Source organism: Nicotiana tomentosiformis, chromosome 2 (assembly GCF_000390325.3).
Source record: "Nicotiana tomentosiformis chromosome 2, ASM39032v3, whole genome shotgun sequence".
In the NCBI taxonomy this organism is placed as follows: domain Eukaryota; kingdom Viridiplantae; phylum Streptophyta; class Magnoliopsida; order Solanales; family Solanaceae; genus Nicotiana; species Nicotiana tomentosiformis.
In genome coordinates, this window is record NC_090813.1 from 68,520,521 (window position 1) to 68,544,132 (window position 23,612).

General features: G+C 41.2%; 2 protein-coding genes across 2 annotated transcripts; both read left to right on the top strand.

The window, feature by feature from the left end:
* Positions 1–7,904: 7,904 nt before the first annotated feature.
* On the top strand, positions 7,905–8,750 carry LOC138904988 (uncharacterized). Its single transcript, XM_070193482.1, has 3 exons — positions 7,905–8,187; positions 8,275–8,336; positions 8,433–8,750. Exons 1-3 carry the CDS (start codon positions 7,905–7,907, stop codon positions 8,748–8,750), a joined length of 663 nt encoding a protein of 220 aa, XP_070049583.1.
* A 4,835-nt stretch (positions 8,751–13,585) lies between these two features.
* LOC138904989 (uncharacterized) lies at positions 13,586–14,560 on the top strand. Its single transcript, XM_070193483.1, has one exon. It carries the CDS (start codon positions 13,586–13,588, stop codon positions 14,558–14,560), a length of 975 nt encoding a protein of 324 aa, XP_070049584.1.
* The last annotated feature ends 9,052 nt before the right edge of the window (positions 14,561–23,612 follow it).

Consider the following 23,612-nt stretch of genomic DNA (forward strand, 5'->3'; position numbering starts at 1 on the left):
CTCTTTTAAAAGTCAAGAAAACGATGTCTAGCATTTTAGAAATTTATTTACAAAGTTCGATATGATTTAAGCATTTTAAATTGACAATAAGATTGCAAATATTACAAGTAAAGCATGCTTTTGGGTCCTAGATTACCCGAACTTAAGCATAATAGTAGTTACGCACGGACTCTCACAACCTCGTGCGTACGTAGCTCCCACAAAGAGGATCACATATTGATTTATTTCACCTATGGGGTAAATTCCCTCTTACAAGGTTAGAAAGGAGACTTACCTCACTCCGAAATTCCATAAACGGCTTCCGAGCCCTTCAAACAACTCGAATCGATGCTCAACGCCCCAAAACTAACCAACAATTATGCAAACCCATTAATATATACTCAAATACTCAATATAATCCAATTTATAACAATTTCTAACCCCGACCGAAAAGTCGATAAAAACACCCTCAGGCCCACGTGCCCGGATTCCGAAAATTTTCGAAGATAAACTTTACCCATAACCTCGCGAACTCAAATATATAGATTATTCTCAATTCCATGCCCAATTTTGTGATCAAAAATTCAAAATACCAAATTCTAGGTCTTACACCAAAACCCCCATAATTTATATTAATTTCATGTTTAAATCCTTATACAAACCATGTATTTTACTTATAATAAATGGGAATCACTTATCTTGGCATTGATGACGAAGAATGAGCTCCAAAATCGCTCTAAGACCGGCTCTCATGGAGAAAATGGGGTGAAAATGAGCCAAGCTCTCGTTTTTAAAGAACACACTGCCCAACCCCGACGTTCACACCTTCGGTCAAGTAGCCACACCTGTGGCTTCGCAGGTGCGAGACACCTTCCGCTTATACGCCTTCTTCTGGTCCTGCAAGGCATTTTTCGCTTCTGCGCTTGCGCAGATGCGGCCCAAAGCTCAGCACCTGTGGTCCTTCACCTGGACGGCCTGCTCCGCATCTGCAACTCCAAATGTCTCTTTTGCGCCCTCCTCACCTGCGGCCAAAACCTCGCAGGTGCGGGTACACCAGATATCAGTTGCCTCAACTCTTCTTCAAATTTCAAATTCGATCTGTTAACCACTTGGAATCCACCTGGGGTCCCTGGGACCCCTTCCAATCACACCAACCAGTTCCAAAACATATTACGAACTTAGTCGAGCCTTCAAATCACATCAAATAATATCAAAATCACGAATCGCAACTCAATTCAAGCTTTATGAACTCTAGAACTTTAAACTTTTACATTCGAAGCCGAAACCTACCAAATCACGTCCGATTGACCTCAAATTTTGCACACAAGTCATATTTGATATTAAGGGCCTACTCAAACTTTCGGAATCAGAATCCAACCCCGATATCAAAAAGTCCACTCCCGGTCAAACTTCTCAAAACCCTTCAAATTTCTAGCTTTAGCCAAATGACTCCAAAATGACCTACGGACCTCCGAATCCACTTCCGGACGTATTCCCAATACCAGAATTACTATACGGAGCTATTCCCAAACTGAAATCCCAAATGGATATCGATAACATAAAATTCACCTCCATCCCAAATTCATGAAATTCTTCCAAAGTGCTAACTTCCACAATAGGCGCTGAAACGCTCTCGGGTCATCCAAAATCCGATCCGAACATACGCCCAAGTCCGAAATCATCATACGAATCTACTGGAACCTTTAAATCCTGATTCTGAGGTCGTTTACTCAAAATTAATCCTTAGTGAGATTCTTTCAACTTTAAGCTTCCAAAATGAGAATTCTCTTTCCAAATCAACTTTAAACTCCCTGAATCTCAATTCCGACTACGCATACAAGTCATAATACCTGAAGTGAAGTTGCTTATGGCCTCAAACTGCTGAGCGACGCGCTAGAACTCAAAACGACTGGTCGAATCGTTACATTTTCAAAGATACCTTTTTATTAATTATGATTAATGAACTATTATCATCGTTCACAAGAGTACTTTAATTTTAGTTTTGATCTTGTCAACTATCTCTCAACTAAACTATAATATCCATATTCAAGTTTAAGGCCTTTGACCAAACTTATTTTCCTATAACACCTTTTTCTCTTGCTAGTATTAAAATTCCCCTCAAGTTTTCCTTCATATATCAATGTTCCAAAAAAGTGTATTTTTTCCTCTTTCAAAAATATGCAGATCCTCTTTTGTATTTTTGTTGGGGTATTAAGTAATATCACATAAATTTGAAATGTTAGTGTTAATGATAGTAATATTTAAAAGGAGATTTAAATATCGTATATATTTACAAAGCAAAAAAGCATAGAGTCTAAGAAACTAAATATCCTTGAATATCGAAGAAGTGCGGATTAATATTAACGACTTTAGTAACAGCTAGTTCTTACTTATTCTTTATGGACTTTGCTGCTTTGATTTTCTTGTTTTGTGAAAATTATATGTTACATAATTCAAATAAAAGAATATTTATAACATATATTATTTAATAGTAATTTTTTAAAATATTTCAAATAAGAAAGGATTTAATGCACTAATTGACTTAAACTCTTAAATATTAGGCGAAAACTTAAATATTACGCGCGTAAACTCCTATTAGAATGTTATTATTTCTTAAATTAATAAAAATTACTAAGTAATTTATCATAATTATAAACTAAAAATCAAAGGAAGAATTAAGTCTAGTGTAATGATGGAGGTTAATATGATATTTGAAGCAAAGGAAGAAAATGTACCTCACAAAGTCCTAAAAATTCAAATACCTTATTGAATTAACCACATACTATTGAGTTTTACTCAAACGATATAAATGCCAAACTTTTGAATTAATTGACTTGCATCTTTTTTTCTTTGTTTATTCCCATCCCCTAAGGTTGGTTCGTGTATACTGGCATCATCAGCATATCACACCAGATCTAGAGGCCCTCCACCTCCTCATCCTCCAAGTGATCCCAAGAACAAAGGAAAAGCTAAGATGGACGATATGAGTGGTATCAGGAAAGACAACGCTGTGCACGCCGAGAATGTCGAAACTTCACATGGTCGAAGTACTCTGGCACAGAATGACTTGGTTTTACGTTTAGAGAAAAATATACTGGAGTTACAAGGGGAAGTTGAGCAGGTCCATAACTTGGCAAACCTTTCCCTTACCATGAATGTTCCCGACATCAACCAACAAAATGCCCAAAACCTCCTCAAAACACACAAAACTAGCACACACAAAATCCTCCCGCACCTCATCAATACGCCACGCCTCCCCAAAATATTAATCCTCCACCAGTACCAACTCCTCCACATCATCATCATCATCCGACTCAGTATCCACAAATTACCACCTACCACACTCCTTAAAATGCACCACAACCTACTCTTGATCCCCAAAACTCAGCCAATGATCACCACCACACCCAGATCCCTAGAGTCCACCAAAGTAACCCCATATACATGGAAACCTTACCCCACACTTCACAACAAAACCCGTATACACCAGAATCCGTCGAGTCGAGTCCAAGGTGTTGAAGGTGGTAAAGGCATCAAAGGTTTGAATTATGAGGATTTATGTATTCAACCGGACGTAGAACTGCCAGAGGGTTATAAACCTCCTAAGTTTGAAATGTTCGACGGAACATGTGATCCAAAGGTACATCTAAGGACGTATTACGACAAGCTCGTAGGGGTTGGTAAAGATGAAAGAATCCGCATGAAGCTGTTCATGAGAAGCCTCATTGGCGACGCCCTATCCTGGTACATCAATCAAAATCAAAAGAAGTGGATTAATTGGGTAAGCATGGCGTCAAATTTTATGGATCGGTTCAGATTCAACATAGAGAATACACCAGATGTCTTCTATATCCAGAATCTTAAGAAGAAGCCGACAAAAACTTTCCGCGAGTATGCTACTCGGTGGAGATCAGAGGCTGCAAAAGTAAGGCCAGCATTGGAAGAAGAAGAAATGAAAAAATTCTTTGTCCGGGCCTAGGATCCGCAATATTATGAGAGGTTGATGGTTATTGAAAATCATAAATTCTACGACATCATCAAATTGGGAGAAAGAATAGAAGAGGGAATCAAAAGCGGGATGGTAACAAATTTTGAGGCACTCGAGGCTACGAAGAAAGCCTTGCAGTCGGGGTATATCTAATAAGAAGGAAGTAGGGACTGTGATGGTAGCCCAAGGTCCGATGTCTCCTCTCACATACCAAACACCTCCACCCACATATCAGCCTTCACCTCCTATATATCAACAACCCGCTATCGCCTACCACACTTACCACACTCAGTCAGCATATTACCACTCACCACCAGCCCGCCAAAACTACCAAACACCCAAGCCAAATTTCGTCCGTAGGCCGCCCAGACAATACACTCATATTGCCGAACCTATTGACCAGTTGTATAAGAGATTGAAAGCTAACGGTTATGTCACTCCCATTCCCGCTGTCGCCATGGAAAATTCCTCTCAATGGGTCAATCCGAATAAGACATGTGCCTACTATTTGGGCATGAAGGGTCACATTATTGATGAATGCCGCACTCTGAAGGATAAGATCCAGACGCTGCTTGATACCAAAGTTATACAGGCAAAGAAGGATGCACCTAACGTCCGTAATAATCTCCTCCCAGATCATAGGGGCGAGGGGGTAAATGTGATAGAAACTGATGAAGAATGGGACCCGGAGGGGTCAATTGGGCTCATTTGAGAAAAGGATGATCCCAAAATGCCTCCAGTCACTCTCACGCCTATTGTGGTACAGATACAGTCACCGATTGAAGTTGAGGTAGCCGCACTGACTCCATTCGAGGTTGAAGTAACAATGCCCTCAGCCACGCCAGCTTCATTCAAAGTAGAAGTGACCACACCATTCACCGTGACGGTAGCACCTACGCCGTCCTTCAAATCCAATGCTATACCCTGGGACTACGCTGCAGAAGCGAGAAGGAAAGGAAATGGGAAAATAGAAAAAACTGGTGCAACACAAGGTATGACCAGAACTGGTAGGGTTTACACGCCCGAGCATTTGGGGGGAACAAGTAAGGAATCCGCTTCCAAACAGTCTTTCATTGAAACTGGCCCGGATGATCTTAGGAGAAAGGTGCAAGCAAGAGAGTATTCTGTGGTTGATCATCTGAACAAAACCCCTGTTCAGATATCCATTCTATCACTACTACAGAATTTTGAGGCGCATAGGAATGCGTTGATGAAAGTGTTGAACGAAGCTTATGTAGCCAACAACATTACCAGTGGGGAGATGGCCAATATGGTAGGACAAGTATTGGAAAGCCATAAGATCACTTTCCATGAAGATGAATTACCGCCAAAAGGGTAGAGTCACAACAGGGTGCTGCATATCACAGTGCAGTGTGAAGACAAATTCATTGCCAGGGTCTTGATAGATGGGGGTTCAAGTTTCAACATCTGTCCATTGACTACTTTGAAGAGATTGGGTAAAGGTTTGCATGAAATACGAACAGGAACTATGAACGTGAAAGCATTCGATGGATCTCAAAGGGCCACGATCGGAGAAACCAACCTCTGTTTGCAAATGGGCCCAACTTGGTTTGATGTTGAATTCCAAGTGCTCGACATATCCACCTCATACAATCTGCTGTTAGGAACCTTGGATACATGTTGCTGGGGCCGTAGCCTCTAATCTGCATCAAGCTGCGAATTTTGAATGGAACCATCAAGAAGTGATCATTCATAGAGACGGGAGTAACCCTATTTACACCAATCAGACTATTCCGGTTGTGGAGAATATAAGGAAGTTGGGTCATGGAGAGACTTATCATCGTATTGAGCGTGTTAACGCGATCGAGAAGGATAAATGGTGGAGTAGCAAAATAGAGAGCATATTGGCATGGGTAGGATATGAACCTGGTAAAGGGCTCGGTAAGAATCTCTAGGGTATCGCCAAACCAATACAGCTAAAATGTCACGGCACGACCTTTGGACTGGGATATCAATACACTTGGCATGAGTATCAGAATTGGTCGCCACTATGGCGTGGTCCTTATTACCCTCTGGAGAACCGATACCACATTTGAGCCAATCCTTCCATCAGGCTTATATGATGTGGGGATCCGAAGAAGATGAAGTGCTAGCTGGTTTAAGGAATCTATTCTTGGAAGATGAAGACATGGACTGCAGTGGTAATAGTTGAGGAGGAGGAGGAAGAAAGCCTTGTCATCCATATAGTGGTGAATGGAGCTGTTCTCAGGAACTGGATTGCCACACCATCAAGGGCCTGCCGAGTTCCGAGGTAGCCTTGCTGCTAGTGTCATTTATTTTGAAAACAATTCTTATGAGCATTTTTAAAACATTTTTTAGTATTTTGTTTTGAAACATTTGTTTGAATCATTAAAAATCGCTTTTGTTTGACATCTTGATAATTATTAATGGTTTGCTATTTTATTATTATTACTATTCTCTACATTTTTCTCTCTACAGCATTACTATTTCTTATCGTGATGAAGCAACAACTGTGACATGTAATGAGATAACACAACATAAGGATAGTGACTCGAAATAAATAGAAGAAGAGGATATAATACCTGAGGAAATTGCTAGAGAAGTTGAGGATTTTGAGAACAAGCCTAAGTCCAACCTGGACGAAACTGAGATAGTCAACTTGGAAGATTCCGAAACAGTCAAAGACACTCGCATAAGCATTCACCTGTCACCATCAGAGAAAGAAGAATACACCCGTTTCCTGAAAGAATATGAAGACATTTTTGCAAGGTCTTATGATGATATAACTGGTATGAGCACGTCCATAGTGGCTCATAAACTACCCACCAACCCAATGTGTCCGCCAATAAAGTAGAAGCTCAGAAAGTTCAAGCCAGATATGAGTCTAAAAATCAAAGAAGAAGTCACCAAGCAGATCAAAGCTAAGGTTCTCAGAGTGGTTGAATATCCAACTTGGTTGGCTAACAGTGTGCCAGTTCCGAAGAAGGATGGGAAAGTCAGAGTATGCGTCGATTATCAGGACCTAAACAGAGCAAGTCCCAAAGGTGATTTCCTGTTACCCAACATACACATACTGATCGACAACTGCGCCAAGCATGAACTCCAATCCTTTGTGGATTGCTTCGCGGGATATCATCAGATCTGGATGGATAAAGAGGATGCCGAAAAGACAACTTTTATTACACTGTGGGGGTGTACTGCTATAAAATGATACCGTTTGATCTGAAGAATGCTAGGGCCACTTATATGAGGGCCATGACAACTATTTTCCACGACATGATACACAAAGAGATAGAGGTATATGTGGATGACATCATCATCAAATCCAAGAAGAGTACAGATCACATAGCAGACTTGAGGAAATTCTTTGATCGGCTTCGGAGGTATAATTTGAAATTGAATCCCGCAAAATGTTCCTTCGGGGTCCCCATGGGAAAGTTGTTAGGACTCATCGTTAGCCGCCGAGGAATTGAGCTAGACCCATCAAAGGTTAAGGCTATCTAGGATTTTCCACCTCCAAAGAACAAGAAAGACGTGATAAGCTTCTTGGTACGTCTTAATTACATCAGCCGCTTCATAGCACAATCAACCGTGATCTGTGAGCCGATTTTCAAAATGTTAAAGAAGGATGCCGCAACTAGTTGGACTGAAAACTGCCAGAAAGCTTTTGACAGAATCAAAGAATATTTGTCCACACCGCCAGTCCTCGTCCCGCCAGAACCTGGTAGACCACTGCTACTCTATCTCTTTGTATTAGATGGGGCTTTCAGTTGTGTCTTGGGACAACACGATGAGATGGGAAGGAAAGAACATGCCATATACTATATGAGTAAAAAAGTTCACACCCTACGAAGCACGGTATTCTTTGCTGGAACGCACCTACTGTGCTTTGACCAGGATAGCCTAGAAACTGAGGCACTACTTCTGTGCCTATACCACATATCTCATATCAAGGATGGATCCTCTGAAGTACATCTTCCAGAAACCCATGCCTAAAGGGAAGCTAGCAAAATGGAAGACATTGTTGAGTGAATTCGACATCGTCTATGTGACTCAGAAGGTGGTTAAGGGACAAGCATTAACGGATCATCTTGCGAAAAATCCTGTAGGAGGAGAATACGAATCACTAAAAACATATTTTCCTGATGAAGAAGTATCATTCGTAGGAGAAGATATCGCCGAATCCTACGACAGATGGAGAATATTTTTCGATGGAGCCGCAAACTTCAAAGAAGTGGGTATTGGAGCCGTTTTGGTGTCATAAATAGGTCAACATTATCCGGTATCCACGAAACTCAGATTTCCGTGCACTAATAATATGACAGAATATGAGGCTTGCATATTGGGGCTCAATTTGGCCGTTGACATGAATATCCAGGAATTATTGGTAATTGGTGATTCAGATCTTCTGGTACATCAGGTGCAGGGAGATCAGGCTACAAAGAATACCAAGATATTACCATATCTATATCATGTGCAACAGATGATGAAGAGGTTTACGAAGATAGAGTTTAGATATGTCCCGAGAATCCATAATGAGTTTGCAGACGCATTGGCCAGTTTGTCCTCCAAGATACAGCATCCAGACAAGAATTTCATCGACCCCATTCTGGTAAGGATTCATAATCAGCCAGCTTACTATGCTCATGTTGAAGAAGAAGCAGACGGGAATCCATGGTTCCATGATATCAAGGAGTACTTGGCAAAAAGAGAGTACTCGGAGCATGCAAATCATACTAAAAAACGAACGCTCCGAAGATTGTCCAACCATTTCTTCCAAAGTGGAGGAATTTTGTACTGAAGGGCTCCAGACCTAGTGTTATTACGGTGTGTTGACGCCAAAGAAGCTTCCAAACTGCTCGAAGAGATACGCTCTGGAACTTGCGGACCATACATGAATGGTTTCGTTTTAGCCAAGAAGATACTGAGGGCGGGTTATTTTTGGATGACTATGGAAACAGACTGCATCAGGTATGTCCAGAAATGTCATTAGTGCCAAATACACGCAGATATGATACGGGTGCCACCAAATGAACTCAATGCAACGAGTGCACCTTGGCCTTTTGCCGCTTGGGGAATGGACATCATTGGACCAATCGAGCCCGCCGCTTCAAACGGGCACATGTTCATTTTAGTGACCATAGAATACTTCATAAAATAGGTCGAAGCTGCATCCTACAATGTTGTAACCAAGAAAGTCGTTGCAGATTTTGTTAGAAATCGTATTGTTTTCCGATTCGGGGTTCTAGAGTCCATCATTACCGACAACGCCACCAATCTCAATAGTGACCTAATGAAAGCTATGTGTGAGACCTTCAAAATCAAGCACAAGAATTCTACAGCATACAAGCCTCAAATAAATGGAGCCGTGGAGGCCGCAAACAAGAATATCAAGAAAACACTAAGGAAGATGGTAGACAACCATAAGCAATGACACGAGAAGTTACCATTTACTTTATTGGGGTACCGTACCACAGTCTGCACATCAACCGAGGCAATGATAAGTAGGGATTTTAGCCTATTAATTGCTCTCTTTTACTTGTGTTTTGGGCCAAAAATGCGTGAAGGTATTCCCGGAAACTAACTTAATATGCTTGCTTGTAGGGATTGTTCAAAATGATCCAAAGGAGCCATAATCAACTCATAAAGGAGTCAAAACATGAACAAAAAACAAGACTGGGCCAAGAGGTGTGGACCGCAGACCGCGACAAAAAAGTGCAGCCACGAAAGTATCAACGTGAACGCGGCCATTATTTCGCGGTCCGCGATATGAAGAATCGTAGAGATGGTTTTTTGGGCACAAACATGAACGCGAACCGTGACAAGAAGATGCGGCCGCGAAACTACCAGCACGACCGCGATGGGAATTCCGCGGACCGCATTTTTTAAGGTTCAGAGAGCATAATTTAAGAAAAAATGAGAAGGGCGGCCCGCGTCAAAGTTACGCGGCCACAAAAGTCTCTCACACGGTGGAAATTATACGGTACGCGAAACAAGGTTCAACACAGGTCCAGATTTGAAGAAACGCGGACCACGATCAGAATTACGCGGTCGCGAAAGCAAGTGTGCGGCCGCGGTCAGGATTACGTGACCGCGAAACTTCCGCAGGGGTATTTTTGTCCGGAATTTCAGCTTAGTATAAATAGATCTTGTTGTCTATTTTAGGTTATGTTATGTTTTTGCTGAGTACGTGAGATGGCTAGATTTTCCTTTTTGGGCAATTTTGTATAAGATTTAGCTTATAACATTAGATTTTCATCTTTTAATTTAGTATTATGGATTATATCTTCTCTTTATCTTTGATTTTTGCTATTATTATGAGTAGCTAGACCCATAGCTAGGGTTGTGACTCAACCCTAGTGTGTGTATTTAATTGGTCTTGAATTTTAGGGCTTGAATGTTTATGAGTTAGTGATATTTAGCCTAGTTCTTGCAAGAATTATTGGTTGCAAACACTGATTCATGCCTTTATAATTTGGTCTCTTCTTGAGAAAGAGAGATTAAGTTTGGAAAAACTAGGCTAACAAGGAATTGGGGTGAACTCAAGAAATTGATAGCCCTAATTAAAGGGTTAAACCTAGAGATAGTAATACCCGACTTGAGCTAATATCACATGACTTGCATGAATACCCATTTGGACTTGAGAAAGCCAACTTGGGCAAAATCACTCAAACTATCGAGATGTATAGAGTGAGTACTTGGGTGTGATAGCTATATTACGATCCCATATTAATCAAGTTTGCCCTAGATTCTTACTATCCGTTAGATGTCCACCTAGGCGAAATTCACTACCCTAGTCCTTTTAAACACTTGAAAACCAACACTAAAAATATTGTACTTAACTTTAATCTTAGTATACAATAGAAATAAAAAAAGAAGTAGAATCAACACCTTCATGTTTGGAAGTGCAATTAGGAACAAAACACGCCTCTAGACTTAGATATAAATCTAATTCCAAATGAATTAACTCCCTGTGGATTCGATCCTGACCTTGTTGGGTAAAACTTGCATTGACCATCCTCGCTATTCAATAGTATGTAGGCTTGGACCCGATCAATTTTTGGCGCCGTTGCCGGGAAGTTAGATGGTCTTAGCTATATATCTAACTATTTGTGTGTTTTGTTTTTCTTTCCTTCCGTTTTTCTAATTTTTGTGTGTCAATTGCTTTTGGGTACCAAATGGCTCTTAACGAGGTCCTCAGACATATTCCTCAGGGGGAGGAGGTAGATGAAAATGAAGTGGATGAGGTTCATCTTGAACCTCAAGTACAAAGAAGAGGCCGCCCGCCTCATGACAACCTTCCAAACCCTCCCCCACCTCCTCCAAGGGCAACACACTGAGGTTGCCCAATGAAGGCTACGCTAGTGCAATTGTCCCGCCCCGAATTCGGGCGGACAATTTTCAAATAACCAATGTCATACTTACTCTATTGGAACAAAAGGGTTTTTTCACCGGAGCTCCACATCAGAACGCATATAAGTATCTCAAAGGTTTTGTAGACATATGTTGCTTGAGCAAGCAGATGAATGTATCTGAAAACACTTTGAGGTTAAGGCTATTCCCTTTCTCACTTACAGGGAAGGCTTTAGATTGGCTTGAGAGGCTACCCAACCATTCCATCTCCACTTGGGATGAGTTTGTCGAGAAGTTCATTGCGAAGTTCTTTTCTCTGGGAGATATGGAAACATTGAGAGATAAAATCCTTTCTTTTAAATAAGAGCCAATTGAACTATTACATGAGATTTGGGAACGGTACCGGACAATGGTCAAAGAGTACCCCAACAATGATATGACTGAAGCAGTGATCCAGCAAACCTTTTATAGGGGTATCAACACAACTAACCAGTGTGTGGTGAATCAGCTCGCAGGGGATAACTTCATGAACACGCCATATTTAGAAGTATGTGAAATATTAGATGAGATGGCGGACACCTCTTCAGCTTGGCAAAGTCAGTCCAATGTTCCTCAGGGTGACCCTAATGTTATCCACCTTCACAAGGAACTCCATGATCACGGACAAGCCATAACAGAGCTGAAAACTACCATGAATCAGTTAGCCAAGGCACAACTTCAGCAGGTTCCGGGGAAAAAGCAAGTAAATGCCATGGAAGGAGTGAATGTAATGGCTAACAAGATGAGACAAAGAGGTCAACAAGTTCAACACAATCAGGATCAATTTGAGCAAAGTGGTAGTGGGTACAACCAAGATAACTCTTATGACGATCAAAGTGAAGAGGTTCAATATGTGAACAATAACCAAAGTCAACGGAGCAATGTTCCAAATCAACAACGGTGGAGATCACAGGGAACCAATCAAAATTGGGGCAACCAAGGCCAAAGGAATTGGAATAATGGCAACAATAACAATCCGAACAATTGGGGGAACAACAATCAAAATTGGGGGAATCAAAGAAATAACCAAGGCAATTGGGGTGGCAACAATAATAGTAATTGGGGAGGCAATAGAAACCAAGGGGGTTGGAACAACCATAATCAAGGGAACCGGGGGTCGGGCCCTCAAAGTCTCCCGATGTATCAACAACCCGCCTCCATATCCGTCACAAGGGCAAAGTTCTTCCAACAGTGAGATGAGACAGATAGAAAGTATGTTCAAGCAAATAATGGAAAGAAACTTCGACTCTAACGCCCAAATAGCCTCCCACAATACTTCTATCCGCAACTTGGAAATACAAATGGGTCAAATTTCTCAAGCATTGAATACTCACCCTAAGGGGGAACTACCAAGTGATACAGTAGTAAACCCGAAGGATGGGAACAATACAGGCTATGTTATGGTGGTGACCACAAGAAGCGGTAGAGGTGGAGATGCATGTACCTCCAATCCAAGAAAGATTGTGAATGATGATTTGGTTGTGCAAGAAGATGATGAAATCCAAGGCAATGATGAGAATGTGAATGATGAAGTAAGTATAGACATTGATGACACCGTGGAGGAGACACAAAATGATGTGAACCCGTGATAGACATAACGGAAATGGTAGTGTACAAATCCAAGGCACCTTTGCCAAGGCCTCCTCCACCATATCCTCAAAGACTCGCAAAGCAAAACAACGAGAACCAATTCAAGAAATTCATTGATATGATGAAAAGTTTGTCCATAAATGTACCTTTGGTTGAAGCTCTAGAACAAATGCCGGGATATGCCAAGTTCATGAAGGACTTGGTAACAAAGAAGAGGTCAATGAACTGTGAGAAGATCATTTTGGTTGTGCAAAAAGATCATTTTGTGAATGATGATTTGGTTGTGCAAGAAGATGATGAAATCCAAGCCAATGATGAGAATGTGAATGATGAAGTAAGGATAGACATTGATGACACCGTGGAGGAGACACAAAATGATGTGAACCCGTGATAGACATACCGGAAATGGTAGTGCACAAATCCAAGGCACCTTTGCCAAGGCCTCCTCCACCATATCCTCAAAGACTCGCAAAGCAAAACAACGAGAACCAATTCAAGAAATTCATTGATATGATGAAAAGTTTGTCCATAAATGTACCTTTGGTTGAAGCTCTAGAACAAATGTCGGGATATGCCAAGTTCATGAAGGACTTGGTAACAAAGAAGAGGTTATAATTCCATGCACTATCGGTAGTAAACTGTGAGAAGATCAAAATGATACATCAAGTGAGTGCCATTGTGCATTCCATGGATCCAAAGCTAGAAGATCCCGGTGCCTTTATAATTCCATGCACTATCGGTAGTGCCAAGTTTGCCAAAGCCTTGTGCGATTTGGGAGCGAGCATTAATTTGATGCCATATTCTGTGTTCAAGATATTGGGGATTGGGCAACCAAAACCTACTTCCATGAGGTTGCAAATGACGAACCGGACAATGAAGTGGCCGCTGGGGATTATTCATGATGTTGTAGTTCGAGTCGACAAGTTCATTCTTCCCGTAGATTTTGTGATTCTCGACTGTGAAGTTGACTATGAGGTGCCAATAATATTGGGGAGACCTTTCCTAGAAACAAGGAAGGCATTGGTTGATGTGGAAGCTGGGGAGCTCACCTTCCGGGTGGGTGATGAAAAAGTTGTGTTCTATGTGTGCAAGTCAATGAGGCAACCTAATAGCAACGGAGTATGCTCTTTTGTGGATATTGTGATAGAGGTGATTGTTGATGACACGAGTGTTATGATCAATGTGGAAGACCCTCTGGAAGCTGTGTTGTTAAATCATGAGGATGATGAGAAGGCTGACTTGATAGAATATGCAAATGCTTTGCAAGGAATGGGATCCTTCACATATGGACCCCGTAAACTTTCCTTGGACCTTGAGAACCGGAAGACTCCGCCAACAAAGCCCTCAATCGAGGAGCCACCAACATTGGAGTTGAAGCCCTTGCCTTCACACCTCAGGTATGATTTCTTAGGCCCCTGTTCCACATTACCTGTTATTCTTTTTTCGTGCTTAACTAACATGCAGGTAGATTCTACCCTTGCGGTGCTTCAAACAATAAAGAAGGCAATAGAATGGACATTGGCGGATATTCGGGGTATAAGCCCCGCCTTCTGTATGTACAAAATCATATTGGAGGAAGATGCCAAACCCTCCTTGGAACATCAAAGGAGGTTGAACGAGACCATGTAAGAGGTAGTCAAGAAAGAACTCATCAAGTGGCTAGATGCAGGGGTTGTGTACCCCATATCTGATAGTTCATGGACTTTGCCGGTACAATGTGTCCCAAAGAAGGGGGCATGACTATGATCACAAATGATAGAAATTAATTGATCCCTACAAAAACTGTCACCAGTTGGAAGGTATGCATGGATTATAGAAAGCTGAACAAAGTGACCCGCAAAGACCATTTTCTATTGCCATTTCTTGGCCAAATGTTGGATAGACTTGTCGGGCATGCTTATTATTGCTTTTTGGGTGGGTACTCCAGGTACAACTAGATTCTCATTGCACACGAAGACCAAGAGAAAACCACCTTCACTTGTCCGTATGGCACATTTGCATTCTCACGGATGCCGTTTGATTTGTGTAATGCACCGGTTACCTTTCAGCGGTGTATGATGGAAATATTTACGGATATGGGGGAGGACTCCCTTGAGGTATTCATGGATGATTTCAGTGTTGTGGAGGATTTCTTTGAAGAATGTTTGGATAATCTTGATAAAGTGTTGGCCCGATGTGAGGAGACCAACTTAGTGCTTAATTGGGAGAAGTGCCACTTTATGGTCGATGAGGGTATTGTCCTCTGCCATAAGATCTCCAAGAACGGTATTGAAGTGGACAAAGCAAAAATTGAAGTGATATCAAAACTCCCTCCTCTGACTTACGTCAAGGGAGTGAAGAGCTTTCTTGGTCACGCAGGGTTTTACCGAAGGTTCATCAAGGATTTCTCAAAAGTGGTGAACCCCTTGTGCAAGTTGTTGGAAAAAGATGCCAAGTTTGTGTTCAATGATAATTATATGAAAGCTTTTGAGTTACTCAAGTATAGGTTGACTACCACTCCTATCATTACCGCACCCAATTGGAGCTTACCATTTGAGCTCATGTGCGATGCTAGCGGCGTTGCGGTAGGAGTGGTATTGGGGAAAAGAATTAATTATCCGGTCTATTATGCAAGAAAAACAATGAACGATGCCCAAGTCAACTATATGGTGACCGAGAAAGAGCTATTAGCCATTGTCTTCACCATGGAAAATTTCGCCCGTACCTCAATGGGTACCAAAGTGAGAGTGCACATTGATCACGTGGCACTTCGTTATTTGATGAGTAAAAAAGATTCTAAGGCTAGGTTGACGAGATGGGTTCTTCTTCTACAAGAGTTTGGCCTTGAAATCATAGACCGAAAAGGGAGTGAAAATCAAGTGGCGGACCATTTGTCCCACTTGGAAGAGGAGGGATGGCCACATGATGGCCTCGATATTAATGATTCATTTCCGAATGAACAACTCCTCTCTGTGTCTGTGACTGGGATACCTTGGTTCGCTAATGTGGCTAACTTACTAGTGACCGGCATAGTCCCGAATGAGCTCTCTTCAAACCAAAGGAAGAAGCTCAAATAGGACTGCTTGGATTATTATTGGGACGAGCCATATCTTTTCAAAATTTGCAATGATGGTGTTATCCGGAGATGTGTTCCGGAAGAAGAGCAATTGAGTATTCTTGAAGCTTGCCATTCCTCGCCCTATGGTGGTCACCATGGTGGGGCGAGAACTACTACAAAGGTCCAAACTGTGGATTCTATTGGCCTACCTTGTACAAAGACGCTAGCGAGCTTGTTAGGCATTGTGATGAGTGCCAAAGAGCTGGTGGAATTTCCAAGAAGAATGAAATGCCCCTCACCACTATTCTTGAGATTGATATTTTTGATGTGTGGGGCATCGACTTTATGAAGCCATTTGTGAGTTCATGTGGAAACACTTATATTCTGGTTGATGTTGAATATATTTCCAAATGGTTTGAAGTTGTGTCTTTGCCCAACAATGAGGCACAGAGTGTGGTGGCTTTCTTAAAGAAAAATATCTTCACAAGGTTCAGCACCCCAAGGGCTATCATTAGTGATGGGGGTTCTCATTTTTGCAACAAAGCCTTCGACACTTTACTTTCTAAGTATGGTGTCAATCATAAGGTGTCAACTCCTTATCACCCATAGGCTAGTGGACAATTTGAGGTTTCCAACAGGGAGATCAAGAGCATATTATCCAAGACTGTCAATGTAAACCAGACTGATTGGTCAAGGAAACTTGACGATGCTTTATGGGCCTATCGTACATCTTACAAGACTCCAATTGGTATGTCTCCGGACTGGTTGGTATTTGGGAAAGCATTCCATCTTCCGGTTGAATTAGAGCACAAGGCCATGTGGGCGCTGAAAAAGTTGAACCTTGAATGGGATGTAGCTGCCAATCTCCGGGTAGAGCAACTAAATGAACTCGATGAGTTCTAGTTCCATGGTTATTCCAGCTCGTCCTTGTATAAGGACAAGATGAAGTACTTACATGACAAATATATCTTGAACAAAGAATTCAAGGAGGATGACTTGGTTCTTCTATTCAACTCTCGGTTACGGATGTTTCCGGGAAATCTCAAGTCAAAGTGGAGTGGCCATTTTGAAGTGGTGCATGTAACTCCGTTTGGTGCTTTCGATTTGAAAAACAAAAATGGTGAAATCTTTAGAGTCAATGGGCACCGAGTGAAGCATTACCTTGGCAAGATTGATGATAGCCACATAGTGGCCTTGATCCATTTCAAATGATGATGGTAACATGCGTCGTGCCGCGACGTTAAATCAGGTGCTTCTTGGAAGGCAACCCATGTGTTTTTCTTTCTTTCGATTTTCTTCTTAGATTAGGCATTGTTTTAGATTAACTGGTTGTGAAGTGTATCTAGGAACTGGTTGTGCAGTGCAGGATTTTGACAGGGAAAAATTTAACTAAGTGTTGGAAGTTCGCTGACCGTGCCCAAAATTTCGCGCAGCTACATCAAAGCTGTTTGTCTTATCCAGTGCATTAGCAACACAGTCAGCCCCAACACAGCTTCAGGTACCTCCATCAGTGGAGGATTCATTGAGGAGCTTCTGGACAACCAGAAGAAGCTCCTGGACAACCAAAAGAAGATCCTGGAGACTTTGGATACTCATGGCAAGGTGATCAAGGATCTGGGCAAGCAGGTAAAGAAGATGAGAAAGACTCAGGCCTCAAAGGAGTTAGTGGAGAAGCTGAAGAAGGAGGTAGAGAAGTTTACTTCTACTGGAGATATCCCACTTGGCTTGCTTATAGAGGAGACTTCCCCAACAACACATATAGCAGAGCATGAGGCAGACATAGCTCCAGTTAGAGGATTTGTGGTCCCTCAGATAGAGGATTTGGAGATCCAGTTAGAGGACCCGAAGGGAGCTGATGATCCTATGCAGTCCGAGGACCCCACTCATGTGCCTGACCCCATGCAAACAGAGACCACATCAGGAGTTTTCTTTACTCTCTAACCCTTCCCTGATCTTATTTTGATATTAGGTGGTCCATTTTGATTTGGTTATCATTTGATGACATTGGTATGTAATAATTATGATACTATTTTTCACTTTCATTATTTTTTACTTTTGGTATGTATATAACTTTACCATTCAATGTATATATTCATCTCCATTTTGTATATATTCATTTCACTCCATTATTGTACATATTCATTTTACTTTTCGTAGTTTACTTCATAACTTCTTTCGTATTTTTCCTTAATAGCTTAGCCTTTTATTTCCTTTAGTAGCTTATTTTTGAGTTTTTAGCTTCTTTTTACATTCTGCGTGATCAATAAGCCGTTGGTTTTCTTAATTCCACGGTTCTTTCTAAAGGTGGATGTTGTGTAAATCGGGTGGCTCTTCCGATCGATGGATGGCGTGACAACCTTCTTAAAGGATCGAATCCGTTTTATTTTTGTTTTGGTGTATATAGTAGTAGTAATGAATAAAAGTGTCTCAAGAAGGCTTCACTTGGTACTAATATATTTACCTTCTACCTCATGGTTAGAGACAAGTTGATTGGCAAAGATTGGCTCTAGTTGTGACCTTTAGACTCTTGTGTTGGCTAAAACAATCATCGAGTGATTTTCTTGAGCCATTTGTTATTTTCAATCTTAGCTAGGGTTGTTGTGGGCCCTCAACTCTAGTCTTTTTAATAATCCAGCGGCTTGAGAGGTGAGAAATTGAATTGCAAGTCCAAGTCCCGTACCAATAAGTCTAGAACTTGTCCTAAATATTTGTCTAGGCGAAATTCTAAGTGTAGCTCGACTTGAGAAATGATTGTAGGCTCTCCTTGGTCCAAGTTGAACTTTAAAAGCTTCGGTAGCCTACAAATATGATCTCCCTAGTCAACTCCTTTGAGCCTAAGCATTTTTCATTCAATAGCCATATTACAAGCCTTTATCCGTTTTATAATGACCTTCTCTTGGCACCCAATCTTTCCTTAGCATTCATGATGAACAATTGGCAAAAGCATAAGTTTGGGGGAGAGATGAGTAATTTGAAAGTGATAAAAAGTTCAAAGAAGAAATATAATTGTTGAAAAGGAAAGGCAAAGAAAAGGAAGAAAATCCAAAAAGAAATACGTCAAAAAGAAAGAGAAGGTTAAAAGGATTCAAAGAACATAATGATAAAAGGCAAGGAATGACGAGAAAAGGAGAAAAAAGATTGTCATGAGTAAGAAAGAGTGACGGTTTATCTCTCTAGTTCCCCTAAGGAAGAAGAAAAATGACTCAAAGAGTCAAGAAAGTATGAGCCGAAATGAGAAAATGGAGTGCTTAAGGAAAGATGAAACCATCATAGTTCATTATGTCCTACCTTAATCCAAAAGCCTTCATTACATCCCTGCTATAGCCCTATATGATTTCAAGTTGAGTGAGCTTACATTAGTGGTGATTTACATAAGGGTCAAGCTTATGGTACTTAGAGCCGGACTTGTGGCATTCTTTTGAGAGTGATGAGCGCACTTCTTCACAATCCTTGTTTTGAGGGTTACATTCTAAGAAGCGAGATTTGCTAATGGAGAGTTGAGGAGGAGGAGTTTGGGATACACAATGACCTACGTAAGAGAGCAAGCTTCCTTGATGAATTGAGTCAACTCTTGATGCTCTAGAGTCACATTAGAACTATGGAACTCAAATGGGCATAACATGACATTGTTGATAATTCATTTGTGTTGAGGGTAATTGTTAGTCCCAATTGATGCTTGATGAAGTCACCTTAGGCCAGCTGAAATATCATTTTTTTCTTGTGGAGGTGGGAATTACCTTATTTGCTTGAGGACAAGCAAAAGCTTAAGTTTGGGGGAGTTGATAAGTAGGGATTTTAGCCTATTAATTTCTCTCTTTTACTTGTGTTTTGGGCCAAAAATGTGTGAAGGTGTTCCCGGAAACTAACTTAATATGCTTGCTTGCAGGGATTGTTCAAAATGAGCCAAAGGAGCCATAATCAACTCATAAAGGAGTCAAAACTTGAAATAAAACCAAGACTGGGCCAAGAGGTGTGGAACACAAACCGTAACAAAAATGTGCGGCCGTGAAAGTATCAACACGGACGCGGCCATTATTTCGCGGTCCGCGATATGAAGAATCAGAGAGATGATATTTTGGGCACAAAGATGAACGCGGACCGCGACAAGAAGATGCGGCCGCAAAAGTACCATCACGGCCGTGATGGGAATTCCGCGGACCGCGGTTGCTAAGGTTCAGAGAGTGCATAATTTAAGCAAAAATGAGAAGGGCGGCCAGTGTCAAAGTTAAGCGGCCACAGAAGTCTCTCACGCGGACGCGGTGGAAATTACGCGGTCTGCGAAACAAGGTTCAACCCAGGTCCAGATGTGAAGAAGCGCAGACCGCGATCAGAATTACACGGCCGCGGTCAGAATTACGCGGCCGCGTAACTTCCGCAGGGGTATTTTTGTCCAGAAATTTTAGCTTAGTATAAATAGATCTTGTTGTCAATTTTAGGTTATGTTATGTTTTTGATGAGTACGTGAGATGGCTAGGTTTTCCTTTTTGGGCAATTTTGTATAAGATTTAGCTTAAAACATTAGATTTTCATCTTTTAATTTAGTATTATGGATTATATTTTCTCTTTATCATTGATTTCTGCTATTATTATGAGTAGCTAGACCCATAGCTAGGGTTGTGACTCAACCCTAGTGTGGGTATTTAATTGGTCTTGAATTTTAGGGCTTGAATATTTAAGGGTTAGTGATATTTAGCCTAATTTTTGCTAGAATTATAGAATTAGTGGTTACAAATACTGATTCATGCCTTTATAATTTGGTCTCTTCTTGAGAAAGAGAGATTAAGTCTGGGAAAACTAGGCTAACAAGGAATTGGGGTGAACTCAAGAAATTGATAGCCCCAATTAAAGGGTTAAACCTAGAGATAGTAATACCCGACTTGAGCTAATATCACATGACTTGCATGACTACCCATTTGGACTTGAGAAAGCCAACTTGGGCAAAATCACTCAAACTATCGAGATGTATAGAGTGAGTACTTGGGTGTGATAGCTATATTACGGTCCCAAATTAATCAAGTTTGTCCTAGATTTTTACTACCCGTTAGATGTCCACCTAGGCGAAATTCACTACCCTAGTACTTTTAAACACTTGAAAACCAACATTAAAAATATTGTACTTAACTTTAATCTTAGCATACAATAGAAATAAAAAAAGAAGTAGAATCAACACCTTCATGTTTGGAAGTGCAATTAGGAACAAAACACGCATCTAGACTTAGATATAAACCTAATTCCAAATGAATTAACTCCCTGTGGATTCGATCCTGACCTTGTTGGGTAAAACTGCATTGACCATCCTCGCTATTCAATAGTATGTAGGCTTGGACCCGATTAATTTTTGGCGCCGTTGCCGGGAAGTTAGACGGTCTTAGCTATATATCTAACTATTTGTGTGTTTTGTTTTTCTTTCCTTCTGTTTTTGTAATTTTTGTGTGTCAATTGATTTTAGGTACCAAATGGCTCTTAACGAGGTCCTCAGACATATTCCTCAGGGGGAGGAGGTAGATGAAAATGAAGTGGATGAGGTTCATCTTGAACCTCAAGTACAAAGAAGAGGCCGCCCACCTTATGACAACGTTCCAAACCCTCCCCCACCTCCTCCTAGGGCAACACACTGAGGTTGCCCAATGAAGGCTACGCAAGTGCAATTGTCCCGCCCCGAATTCGGGAGGACAATTTTCAAATAACTAATGTCATACTTACTCTATTGGAACAAAGGGGGTTTTTCACCGGAGCTCCACATCAGAACGCATATAAGCATCTCAAAGGTTTTGTAGACATATGTTGGGGGAGCAAGCAGATGAATGTATCTGAAAACGCTTTGAGGTTAAGGCTTTTCCCTTTCTCACTTAGAGGGAAGGCTTTAGATTGGCTTGAGAGGCTACCCAACCATTCCATATCCACTTGAGATGAGTTGGCCGAGAAGTTCATAGCGAAGTTCTTTTCTCCGGGAGATATGGCAACATTGAGAGATGAAATCCTTTCTTTTAAATAAGAGCCAAATGAACTGTTATATGAGATTTGGGAACGGTACCGGACAATGGTCAAAGAGTACCCCCAACAACGATATGACTGAAGCAGTGATCCAGCAAACCTTTTATAGGGATATCAACACAACCAACCAGTGTGTGGTGAATCAGCTCGCAGGGGATAACTTTATGAACACGCCATATTCAGAAGCATGTGAAATATTAGATGAGATGGCGGATACCTCTTCAGCTTGGCAAAGTTAGTCCAACGATCCTCAGGGTGACCCTAATGTTATCCACCTTCACAAGGAACTCCATGATCACGGACAAGCCATAACAGAGTTGACAACTACCATGAATCAGTTAGCCAAGGCACAACTTCAGTAGGGATTAAGTCTGGGCAAAACTAGGCTAACAAGGAATTGGGGTGAACTCAAGAAATTGATAGCCTTAATTAAAGGGTTAAACCTAGAGATAGTAATACCCGACTTGAGCTAATATCACATGACTTGCATGAATATCCATTTGGACTTGAGAAAGTCAACTTGGGAAAAATCACTCAAACTATCGAGAGGTATAGAATGAGTACTTGGGTGTGATAGCTATATTACGATCACAAATTAATCAAGCTTGCCCTAGATTCTTACTACCCATTAGATGTCCACCTAGGCTAAAGTCACTACCCTAGTCCTTTTAAACACTTGAAAACCAACATTAAAAATATTGTACTTAGCTTTAATCTTAGCATACAATAGAAATAAAAATAGAAGTAGAATCAATACCTTCATGTTTGGAAGTTCAATTAAGAACAAAACATGCATCTAGACTTAGATATAAACCTAATTCCAAATCCATTAACTCCTCGTGGATTCGATCCCGACCTTGTTGGATAAAAATGCATCGACCATCCTTGCTATTCAATAGTAGTGCAGGCTTGGACACGATCAGGAAACTCCCTATTTGCTGGTCTACGGTACCGAAGCTGTCATTCATGCCGAGGTTGAAATTCCTTTTTTAAGAATTATACAAGAAGCTGAACTCACTGATGCAGAATTGATATGAACAATTAGCTCTCATTGACGGGAAAACAATGAATGCAGTGTGTCATGGTCAACTCTATCAGAATAGGATGTCCAGAGCTTTGAACAAAAGGGTCAAACCTAGACAGTTCGCACAGGGGCAGCTGGTACTGAAGGGGATCTTCCCGCATCAAGATGAAGCCAAAGGGAAATTTTTGCCCAATTGGCAAGGGACCTACATGATTCACAGAGTACTAACAGGAGGAGCACTCATACTCGCAGAAATAGATGGAGAGGTTTGGCCAAAGCCTATCAATTCATACGCAGTCAAAAGATATTATGTTTAGAATGTTCGCATTTCTTCATCTGATGCAATTGAACTACGCTTGACCTGATTCCCGTTTAAGAGGGGATACGTAGGCAGCCCTGTGGGTTCGGTCACAATTCAATAAAATTTTTATTTTCCCCACAACCAGAAACTGGGGCAGAATTTTGAGGAGGACCCTCAAAATTCGGGAGCAAGTCCAGCCAACATCATCATATGCAGAACGGTCAGAGAATCGCCTAAGTAAACTGGAGCAGAATTTTGAGAAGGACCCTCAAAATTCTAAGGAAGCGCAATGTCTCTAATTTGTCACAGTCATTGGTTCATCTAA